The sequence below is a fragment of the Clavelina lepadiformis genome, chromosome 7 (assembly GCF_947623445.1).
Source record: "Clavelina lepadiformis chromosome 7, kaClaLepa1.1, whole genome shotgun sequence".
NCBI classification, from domain to species: domain Eukaryota; kingdom Metazoa; phylum Chordata; class Ascidiacea; order Aplousobranchia; family Clavelinidae; genus Clavelina; species Clavelina lepadiformis.
The window spans coordinates 2,074,254-2,086,958 of record NC_135246.1 but is presented as its reverse complement, the minus strand read 5'-3'; the positions used below and the strand labels follow the sequence as shown (position 1 = coordinate 2,086,958).

The 12,705-nt window shown below is 36.2% G+C and overlaps 1 protein-coding gene across 1 annotated transcript; it reads right to left on the bottom strand.

The window, feature by feature from the left end:
• Nucleotides 1-7,803: 7,803 nt before the first annotated feature.
• On the bottom strand, nt 7,804-12,227 carry LOC143465199 (uncharacterized). Its single transcript, XM_076963388.1, has 3 exons — nt 12,114-12,227; nt 10,557-11,030; nt 7,804-7,961 (listed from the first exon to the last, which is right to left on the bottom strand). The coding sequence occupies exons 1-3, from the start codon at nt 12,199-12,201 to the stop codon at nt 7,804-7,806; spliced, it is 720 nt and encodes a 239-aa protein (XP_076819503.1). The 5' UTR covers nt 12,202-12,227.
• Nucleotides 12,228-12,705: the final 478 nt, after the last annotated feature.

Here is a 12,705-nt window from a genome sequence, read left to right as displayed (position 1 = left end):
ACAATAAAAAATTAACATTTTTTTGCAAATAATGATTTAATTATTTATTCATGTTTTTTTTAGTTTAATACTTTCTAAAAATATTTTTTAGTGGGAATTTATTTTAATATTTCATTTTTTTTTGCGCGAAATATATATAATTATAACGCAATGCACGCCATTTGATAAATCAAAAACTATATACACTATCATGTCGCTCCAACATGTCGATTGCCAATAAACAATATTATTTCATTTCAACACAGACATCATATGTCGTTGCTGAACCACTTTACAATCGACACAAACCATCGTTACGTTGAAAGTTTGACAGCCACAATATCTTGAACAAAATGATTGTAAATTTAGGAGAGTATGGAAGAAATATGAGAATGGGAATTATTTAACCAACAGCACTGATGACGACGAAATAATAGTAAGTCCAATCACACCAACGTATTTTAATGATAATATTTAAATAATATATTTTAAAAATGATCTCTTCAGTCAAATACACTCTACCAAGGAAAAGGAGCAGACGACTAGAAGTTTAAATTCTTCGCAATTAGAGCGTTATAAGTTGGAAAACAAAGCAATTTATTCACAGGTTTTCTAAAAAAAGTCTTACAGAAACAACAACCTAAACAGATATACTGTACTGTAAATATAAATATAATATATACTTATAAATATACTTACTGTACAAATATACTCCACAACAAATACTGCAAATTTGATATGCTTTCCCTGTTTTTGTTTTATTTTTTGTTTTTGTTTTTGTTTAATTTTTAATTTTTTTTTTAAATCGTTTTGACAAAATCGGATTATATACACGACAATACAAGTCATCAGTCAAAGCAACAAAACATAAAAAAAAAACAATTTGTTATAGAAGTAAAATAAAAACATTTTGTGATTTTAAAAGATTTTGTAAGATGATCTCCTCAGTCAACTCAATTCTACCAAAGAAAAGGAGCAGACGCCTGGAAGTTTAAATTCACATAATTAAACCCGAGTAAAGAAATCAAGAGCAAATAAGATGTTTAAGAGTCTGCCTGATGGCATTGATCCAGCAAATTTAATACTTAGGAAATGGCGTTAAGCTCGATCGCATCTCTTTTGGGAGGCTGGTTACGTTTGGGGCGAATACTTTTCCATAAGTATTTCACTTTCGTTTCGATGTAGGGCGAGTACAAGATGGGGTTAAATGCACTGTTGATGGGGAGGAGCACTCCTGCAGTGAATATCTCAACTCCATCTGGAAGCTTCACTCCACTCACGCTTACGTAAGCCATTATGCAGATGGGAACCCAACAAAGAAAATCTGATATAATGATGCGAGCGATTCGTTGATTCATTTTGGCGTTTTGTTTCTGGGCGTTGTTACTTTTTATCGGGCGTTTCTTCATTTTCCAAGCGATTAAGGCGAATCCAGAGAGCACAAAGAAAAAGGAAAGGAAATTGAAGGTTATCATGACAATGGAATATATCCAGAAACTATCACTGCGATTTACGTACAATCGTGGCATGCACACACTTGTAGTACCGTAGTAACCGATCTCGCCTATTGGAGCATATTGAGGAAATTCATCCATCAAAAAGCTTTGAACACTTTCCCAATTACTTTCATCGATATCCTGAGAAGTGTTTGTAAGAATGGCCAGACGACAAGCAAAACCTGTGACATAATCATGGGTGACTGAATCAGATGAAGAAAAATCGTTAAGGAAAAGAACTTTAGATTTAAAGTAACGTGTGGTGTTAGATACGAGAGCAATGATGACGGAAATTATTCAGGAAGAGACTGCAGCAATTATCCAAAGTTTTGCAGAAGCATGACGAGCTTTGAATGGACAGTTAACAGCATACAAGCGATAACCGGTAAGAATAGCCATGAGAAAGCAAGAAGTTTGACTGGAAATCACGCACAGACTTCCCGCCAATGAGCAAATTGTGCTCGATCTCCACTCATAATCGAATTCGGAATATCTACCAGCAAACTGAACGTCTTTCACTAAAATAATCATCAAATATACACCCATTAAGCAGTCAGAGACAGAGAGGTTGATGATCAAAACATGGTTGCACACAGAAGCATCTTTCATTTTCCTTCCATCGATATTTCTAACAGAAATAATGGCAACGTAAAAGTTTCCCACAATGGTGAATACAGTGACAAACCACAGCCATATTTTTAGACCGAGGTTGTCAATCATATTACGAGCGGAAGAGAATAACCCAGGAATAAATTCATCCGATCCATCAACACAGTCTTGTTTACCATTTAGAACTGAAGACTTTGGTATCGATACCAGATTTCCTACCTTTGTTGTGCAATAGTACCTGTTGGTACAGGTTTTTTCGTCAATTCCATCATCACAGTTTTTCATACCATCACATTTTTGTAAGATATCGATGCTATCCTTCTCATCAGCTTTGCATTGAAAGAGTTTCGGACAGTTTTTTTCATCAAATCCTTTCGAGCAATTTGCGTCTTGCAAGTACTTCCATGCCTCATCAATGTAACCGTCACAATATCGATCTCCCATCGGGAAGTAAGTGCGGCAAGTATCATTACAAAATGCTGGAGTATTGGTACAAGATTTGCACTCATCAGAGAAGTCGATGCATTCTGGTCTTCCATCGCACTGGACAGTAAGTGTGTCGCCCTGTTTTGTCTTGCAAATCATTAAATCTTTGTCAACTTGAAAAGAAGGCAAAGTATTAGAAGCGTCATTTGATCCAATGCTCCAAGATTTAAACAAGTTGCATTGCGATGACCTAGAAAAGACATCCAGACACTCCGACAAAGATGGATTTTCGCAAAGGCATTCGTCTGAGAGGTCAAAACAATCAATGGCACCGTCGCAGACTTGCTTAGGCGAGATGATCAGGCGATTGTCCAGACACCTAAAGCAATGAAAGGAGCCATCACTGCTAAAACAAATATCAGAATTATCATAACATTGTGGGATGTTGTCGTATAGATTCCATTGAGGAAGGACGCATAGAATGGTTGAGAACTTGGCAGAACATTTAAAACCAGGTTGAGAAGTAATTTCATCAGTTCCGCCATTGCAGTCCTCCTTTCCATTGCAGAAGTTTTGGTCCAAGATTATGGATTGGTCAGTACATTGGAATATTCTGTTATCGTTGCCAGCTATAGTTTTTTTATCAAAACAGAAAGAAAAGCAAACCGCGTCAGTCATGTTGCAATCATACTTACTACATTCTAAGGAAGGTACAGTTGTACAAGTAGAATTGTCACACCAAGGTGGGATACAAAAGCTTTCACTTTCTAACCTAATAACATTAAAATTGCAAGAACCCCAACTCATTTTGTCCCATGACTTGATATACTGTTCATCAATACCACTATCACAGTCAGGCTTTCCATCATTGATGTATTCCATCGGGATACATCCTTTCTTCATATTGCAAGTAGGAAAGTCCTTACGGAAGCAAGAGCAGGTGAATTTCTCTTCAGGACAAGAACAGTTCTTTTCATCTGATGAGTCTACGCAACCATTTTTTGTATCACATCTATCTATAAAAAAAATTCCAATATTTGTGAACAATGTATTAGTTTTATCAGTAATTGTATATGTTAAAAATATTCTAACAAATTTTAAGTGAAACTTGAACAAATTGCCTTTTATTGATTTGTTCTTAAGCACAATGACATTCGATTCGCACATTGAATTTTAACTCATATTCTTTCTATTTGTACACACAATGAATAAGTGTGCTTGATGTTCCCGACCCAACATATATTGATACGTGTAGATGCTGTTTAATTGTAAATGTTATTGTTAATATTTTTACTTACTATTTACCTAATACTCGTAAGGTTTGGTACTGTTTTATCTTATTTATGGAATGATTTAGACTAATTGGACAGGAAGCCGAGTGAAGTCAACTTCCATGCTCATCTTTAGTCACGTGTTAGGTGTCTTGCCAAGACACGTCATTATTTTCTCGGTGATCGTCGAACCGTCAACCTCTTCAATTTCGGCTTGCCTCTTTATTGCTGACCCTGATACGACGACTCTGACTCGACAAGCGACACAGAAAGTGAAAACGTAAGGTTCTAAGGTCACGCTTTAAAGAAGCATGTTAAATCAATCGTTGGTCAGTAATGTCGATGCTGCTTTAGACTGGGAATTACCCCACCAAACGCTATGTTTAAAATTTCCACATCTCAAACATAAATGGTATTAATAATGTGACCACATATTTTTGTCATTATATTGCTTGTCATTAATGTACTTTAAACTTAACAGAAGATTTCTAATTCCATAAATCCTAAAAAAGTTCGTTTAGAAACTTGTAGTACATTAACGGCAGGCCAACCGTGACAAGCAAAAAATGCCGACTGTACAGTAAAACTGGCGATAACTTCAGTTTGGAGCGGTGTTAAGAGTTAAATACAATTGAGGAAGCGATTGGTTGGACACGTTGAACGATGGTTGAGGATTATGGCAAAATAGATTAATTATCGGTCTAATGGCAAATGTTAAGTTTCCAAACATCTCTACAAACATTTTACTCTCAAATAGATTTTGCTGAACCGGACATTTTATCAACGGGCTGTCATCATTGGACACTAGATATAAAAGAAATTTAACAAAACTCTAACCGTCGCTGAGCGTAGACAATAAAAATACTCAGCAACCAAACCGGACAGAGTAGGCAAGTTTCTTAATGTAGCAAAGCGATCTCACATTCATGAATGATCATTCATGATTCGTGAATGATCATTCATGAATGTAGCGAAGCGATCTCACACGACGATGGCACTGTGGAGTAATTGTCGGTTGATTACTCTCAGGGTAACTTGAATGAAAGCTTTGCTGCCAGAGGCATAACAAGTCCATTAACGTTTGGTAAAGACAAACATGGAAATAAAGATGGACGACGAAACTGCAAGGTCAAGAAGCGAAATCTGACGGATCTACGACTGCTCATATCTTCGTAGTTACAACTTAGTTTGAACCGCAAGGTCAGGTAATGACATGTTTTCATTCGTGATAAAAAAAGGAAATGCGTTGAAAGACTCCAGACCGTACAGCATATCTGTAGAAAGAAATCCGGCAACCGACAATAAAAATTCATCTCAACTCAAAGAAATTTCTTAAAAGCACCCGTCCAATCCAAGTTCAAAAGAAAATAAAACACTCGAAAGTGGTATTTGCTTGTCCGTAAATATAAGGTAACCCAACCGGAAGAATCTTTATAAGAACATCGACAACTCATACTGTAAAGGGAAGGACAAAACGAGAGCTAAGCGATGATCGTCCGACAACACCGGAAAACCACCAGACCTGATTGAATATTTTTCCTCTAACTCTCGCCTTTACTACGGCACAGTTGTAACAATAATTTGATTTGAACAGAATTAGTTTCCTCTTTTTCAGAACTTAGCCTTCCCTTCTTTTGTGTGAAGCTGCCATTACCACTTTTTATACGAATGGAAACCCCCGCCTCAAATCTATGCAAAGAGGTCGTCATACATAATGCTGAGTTGTCGCTGTCGGACTGGCTTATTAAGACGTGCATTTGAAACGTATTATTGTTTACCAAGCCTAAGATCTTGTGGAGAATAGGAGCTCATGTGACGAAATGACGTAACAATAACGTGTTTCACTGCATGTTTATTGTATGTTGATTTTATCTGTGATTAATTGATGTATATTTGCGCTATGCATCTGTATGACGACATAAAAACAACTGTATGAATGAACAAACAAGATTAGCAATAAACATCAAATAATAGGTAAACAATTTTCTAATAAATGAATCTAATTTCTAGCTATTAATAAAACTATGTCTAAATAAATTATTTAAAACAAGAAATTAACTGACGTTTAATACCATCACGTTTTAAAACTGAAACCTCACCTACCATCATGTTTATAACATACAAGTCCACAGTTAAATAGCCATAAAATAATAACGTTAGTAAGGAACTTCACCCACCATCATGCGTATAACATATAACATTTAAAGATCCTTTTCCTTTACAAGAGTAAGTATCAATCTTATTACAAGCGCATTTATTTGGCCGCAGTGACGGACACGATGAACAATTCCATTCGTCGCTCCTATCTGGACAGACTGTATATCCATCGCATCTGTCTGTACGATGTACGGATAATGTGAAAATATGTTTTTGTAAATAACAATGGTCAACAGCCAATTTGCTTCTGAAACGAATGAGGTCAATCTTGGCTAATTTGGGGTCACTGATCTCGAATATCAACTTTAAATTTGTTGATTAGCTCTAGTTTTTGAGATATGGCACCATGCCAAAATGTGCTTTACTTGCTAACGCGGAAAGAAGTGTGCGTTTATCTGTTGTAGTTTGCATCTGCCAGATAGAGTTGGGCACTTATAATATTTGTTTGAAGGTAGATGACGTTTCTATTCATACTATTTTTGATTTTGACGTATGTTTGAGTTGGGTTGTTTGCTTGCTTCATGTGTGTAGTCTGAACTGCTCTTTCTGCAGATGCCACGTAAATGCATAAAAAATGCAGACAATTTCTACTAGATTTGTGGTGAAATAACTTTTTCTTCACAAAAGCGAAGTATAACGGCTGTGGTCAGGAAAACAAACCTTGTATTCAACTTGTATTTTGGATATAAAGTTGGTGATCAGGACAAGAGTTGGGCCCCTAACATATGCTGTAACTCCTGTGGTGCAAATCTTTGGCAATGGCTAAACGGAAAAAGAAAATGTATGCCCTTTGCTGTTCCAATGGTTTTGAGAGAACCTACTGACCACATTAGCGATTGCTACTTTTGCACGACCCCCCACCCCCCGGTTTGTAAAGGTTTGTCGAGAAAGAAGAAGCAAAGTATTCAATACACAAATATTCCATCAGCAATTCGTCCCGTATCGCATGTAGAATTACTTCCTGTTCCTGAGGTACCTAAAGAATTCACGTTACGTTGAAACACTATCTTCCAAAGAACCACACCTTATAACTCAAAAGAAATTGCACTATCTTATCCGGGATTTGGAACTACCAAAAGTTAAATCAGAAATTTAGACTTCAGCTCTAGACTACAGCAATGGAATCTTCTGGCAGAATCATCATCTTCGAAGACGGTAAATTTGATCAAGTGTTATTTGACAAAGAGAAAATTGCATGGGAAGCGTTTAAGTTGCTGGCCACAAAATTCTTGGGGAACAAAAGAGCTGACAACTACACGGAATTGGTGTAAATCTCATTAAAGCATACAGATGCATGGAGTGCAATATGTCACTGAAGATACACTTTTTGGACTCGCACCTGGATTTTTTCTACCAAACTGTGGAGATGTCAGTGATTAGCATGGTGAGCGATTTCACCAATGCATATCTGCAATGCAAAAGAGGTACCATGGAAAACAAAATCAATCAATGCTTGCTCACTTTTGCAGGATGATATGTAGGGATGCTCCATTAACCGTATACGAGTTACAGGACAAAAGGAATATAACAGATAAAATAGATTAGAAATTTATATTTGGAAAGTGGCAGTTATTTGTTGCATATGCTATGCTGAAATATAAACGCATGCAATTATTACACTGTTTGTAGATTGTTACTGTTGTGTTCAATAAAGTGCACCAAGGCTTGCCATATATAGATAAACATACAAAAATGAAAATTTTTTTATCTTTTAAACTAGAGCTAATCAGCAATTTTAACCGACATTTTTGGATTCAGCGTCCAAAAATACATAAGAATCAATTGTTTTCTTAACGGAAGCAAAAAATTTTTGAAAAATTGTTGACCAGTGATAATCATAAAACTATTAATACTAGCAATGAACTTCACCCACCATTTTCCTCATAACATACATATCCACCATCTTTACAAGAGTAATCATCAACTTTATTACAATCGCAATTATATGGCAGCCGTGACGGACATGATGAACAATTCCATTCGTCGCTCCCATCTGGACAGTCTGAATATCCATTGCATTTATCTGCAGAAAGTGCTTTAATAAATCAGGATAATTTAACAAGAATATGAACTTTTACCGTTTAGACGTAAAATATTTATTTTACCGAAGAAATTTTAACTTGCAGGTTTACGACTGTGTAGCAGCCAAGTCATTATTAATCTTAATGTGTTGCAATAACATTTTCACCGCATTATATGAACGTAGTGTTTTACATGCATTGGTCTTAGCTTTTGTAATGTAATAAGTTATGTTACACGTTTTGTTTCACTTTTACCACTAATCTGTAGATACTGTGTTGACATTAGCGCTTTATAGGTTTTGGTCACAAATTTGTGTCTTATAAACACCATGCAGTGCTGTTCCAGGCCAATTTTGTCCAAGTGTTTTTCTCTGAGGACCATGCATCAGAAATTTAATCAGAAGTCAGCCCACTCCGTTATCGCAAAGCTGGGTATGGACAAGTCGGGATAAAACATGCTTTGTAACGATCGCAACCGATCTGACAAGTTCATTAGTCTGCCCGATCATCTAGGTGTACTTTTACCCAAATGTGTATCAGTTTTTTCGTATCATTCGGATCCATTTCGACAAACTGGTATCTTCTCCTTCAGCATGTGCGAACGTCTCTTTCATAATTCGTTGGTTTCGAGCTCAACAAACATTTGGAAGGCGTCAATTCTTGACCCATTTGCTTTGGTGACAAGTCAAGTACAGATACAGTTGATTCTTTGCCATCTGGGTGCCAGATGCAGGTAGATAGCGTTCTCTTAGCGGACTTTTAAAATCGATTGAAATATTCTCCAAGGCCTGTGTTGCTTATATGAGATGAGTGCTTTTAAAATTATAAAACAGAGGCTTAATCTCTGCACAGATTAGACTTTGGGCACATCATTTCTAAACAACTTCAAAGGTATTTTGCCTTTACGAGGTAGTGTAGGCGACAGATTCTAGAATGATCGAATTTCATGTAAATTTCCACCAAATTACTCTTGTACACGAGAGTATTGCCCCCAGAGAAGTCGTTGTAAAGTGTTTCGCGCATGTCAGGGACCTCATTGTTGTCCTTCCGGGTTTACAAATGATTATGTATGAAACTTGACTCTTTGTAGATGTAGACAAGATCTTGTACGAGAATTTACCTACTTCAATCTTACACAACTGGATGTTGGCATTCTTGATTTTATCAGTCTTCTGAAGATTGAACGTGTAGGCTGCAGATCTTTGAGCAGTGAATTGTTTGAAAGTAACGGACATGATATAACTTTCACAAATGTTCGAAAGCATCGACTTCTACGAAGGTAGTTTTGTGTTGCAAATTGCTCGAAAGTGAAACGATTAAAAAGCATATTATTATTTTTTACAGGGCTTGTATTAATTGTAGCAACAATTCTCTATCACGTCTCGCAAAAGTTAAAAATTTATTGATTTTTTAATCCTATAAGTCGAGTTCTGCAGTCTTAAAATTTTTGTAATGATTTCATGAACAAAAACAGTTCGGGAACTACCCGATATATCTGGAAACCTGCGATTAATTACGCATCAGATATAATGCCAATAAACATTTTGTTTTATTTGTCCTTTGTTAAAATTTAATTTAGAAAGCAAATATGCTGTAATTTCTGTTGTACCCACTGCTGTAGGTTTTTTTTCGACAACACAAAAGACGGATTTACTTGCTGAAATAACTAGATACGGGAACGTAGTTCGCATTACAAGCATGACTCATTGCAACTGTCACTCCTGTGACCCGGACAGCGTTGACATCAGATGACGTTAAATCTGTTGCATTAAAATCTTCCAATAATGAAACGTGTGAAGCCATCTGTGCTAACTATTCAATTAACTCTGTTCTCAACCTAGGATCTTCCTAAATTGAAGCAAACTACCTGACACATCTGAATATGTTAAAATCTTCCCTTGCCAACACTCCAGACGCCAAATACGTCAGTATATTTACAAAACCGACCAATTCTATTCTAATTAGAATCTATGGTCTGACTTGGAACCCAGCGAAATTAAGTTGGGATTTTTATTACTGAGTTTGGATTATGTCGGCGCAGGAGAAACTGGTTTGTCTTTACTTAGGCTGGAAATGAGTGGAAAAGAGTACACGGCAGAGCAGTCGACTTAGTTTTACCGAACTTAAACAAAAAAAAAACTTAAACCTACTTCAACAAACTAACTAAAAATATACTTTAACACAAGTTTTATTTACAATGCTGTGCTTGGCTAACATTTCACACTCAATAACTCTTAGCAGTATGACGTCACAACGGATTATTACTAAAAAACGTAGATAAATACCGATTAAACTCAAAACAAAATTATTAACATAACTTCACCAATATTCTCCTAAATTACATGATTATTATAAGAGCCTCTCCGTTACAATTTTAAGTCATGTTATTAAACGATCTCATTTGACCATGCCGTTAATATTTTTAATTGTTAAGTTAATGGCGTTATTGATGATTTAGCGTCGAATTGAAAATATGATTGAAACAAAATCTAACTAAGTTATGCATAGCTTTATTTTAGTTCCAAGTAAATAATTTAAATATCTGCACAGATTTTAATAATTTTGTTAAATCAACGACAACAAATAATTCAACTCACCCCAATCATCGTAGCATCTCGTTCCATCCCGGCAAGTGTCGTTTCCTTCCTTGTAACAATCACATCTGTGTTGTGGGCAACCATCGCAATTATTTTCATCGCTGTTATCGTAGCAATCATTTTGTCCATCACACTCCGATAATGCTGATATATATCGACCATTGTTGCATTGGAATCCTCCCCAGCACTTCTCATTAAACTCATCTCTCATATTCACGCAATCCTCCCACTCTCCATCACACACTTTGCTTTCATTGATGCATTGATAAAATCTCGCACCAAATCCATCATAGCACTGATACTCGCCAGGATCGCATCTACAATCAATTTCGTCCGCTCCATTCAAGCAATCTGGTTGCCCGTCACAGACCCACGATTGCGGTATGCACTCACGGTAATCCGATCCTGCTTCATCCTCACACCTGCAGTTGTACTCGGATGGTTGACAGCGTGGATTGTAGTAATGGCAAAAAACTAAACACAAACAAAATATTCTTGCAGGAATATCCACATGCATCGAATATTTCCTTAGCTACAGTATATCTTACTATAATTTATTACGTCACATGTCATCAGACACACCGCTTATTACGACAGTCAGTAATACGTGATGTCACATGTCGTCTTTTGAGTAGATGACGTCAATCAAGCTTAGAAAAGAATTTGTTAAAATTTCATTGGATATTACAAGAAGTGTCCGATAAAACACCAGACACTAATTAACTAAACCTGAAATTTTTTCGGACACGAAACTATCCGACCAATATATTCTAAACACGCAACTGACAAACTGGACTCTTGCTAACAATCAAAAACAACAACAACAACAACTTTAACGAGCAGCTACAACCCGATCAATCAGCAAAATGTGAAAGTTTATAGGAAAAGCAAACAGTTGTCATAATAATGAGTCCGCCTGATAAACCGCCATCCTGACACGTCCAACAAGTATGAGCTCTTGGCAACAAGCTCTAGACGTGCTCATTCTTAGTTGGCTATATAGGGTAGACGTTGTATAACACTCATACATAATTAATCACAAAATGTTGCTCCTTACACTGAGCGCTAAACATCTAAATTAAGTTTGATTTATTATTACGTAATAATTTCTTTCCTTTCAGGTATTCATTTTCGAGCACAATTTATGTACTTTACCCTTTTTACCTTTTTACCTTTTTACTTTACTTAATCCAAATTTTAAAAAACAACAAAAAAACAACATAGTCATAAATTGAAATAACCATGATGCGATATACAAAAACAACGGTTCGCTGAGAAATCCAGCAAGATAATATACAGAAACCGAACTTATCAATTTTGCTCCTTTCGGCGTCGACATCTCAATGGTCATAGTCACAATTATTACACATGAGTCAGTGACCCAATAATCACCATCACAGTAGGCTAGTTTAAAGCATTTTATAAGTAAGCTTATATACTAGTCTACTCGGTAGGCTTCCTACTTGGTCCTTCTATTGACCACCAATGATCCACCAAGAATATCTCGTGGTCAACAAACCTTTCCATTAAATTTACGATATAAAACAAATTACTTACGTAAACCATACGTTTGAACCCATGAAAACTGAGGTCTTGCTTGTGCTGAGGCCAGAAGCATCACCATCAATAAAACGATCGACTTCATTTTTAATCTTACCTAAGAGTAAAACTTTTTGCACCTGCACAAAAAAGATATTGCTGTCGTGTTGATAATGATCTTTGTAATAACCGTTGTGTGGAGTAACCAATACCATATGACGTGATGATCGAGATACCACGCGTAACGTCCAAATTAGCGTTGTTGTTTATTCAAATTATATGATTTAAGGAATAATAATTTATATGATTTTGCGTCTCCCAAAACTCCAAATATCTTTGTCATTGCGTGTCTAGACTCATAGTAATTCGCTTTCCTTGTCTTAAATTCCTTTCTTTAGATCTGGAGAGCCATGACCTGCTTTGCTGCCATGTGCTTGTTAACTACCAATTTTTATGTTTTATATCTAGTCGCGCATCAGCTTTAATCCCAGCCAAGTTAGTGTATGTATTGCAGTTGTTAGCCTGACTTGTTTAAGTGATTGTTTTCATGCAGTATGATAAGTTAGTTGCCAGTAAACCTGATTTAATGTCTATATTTGTTAGCCACGTG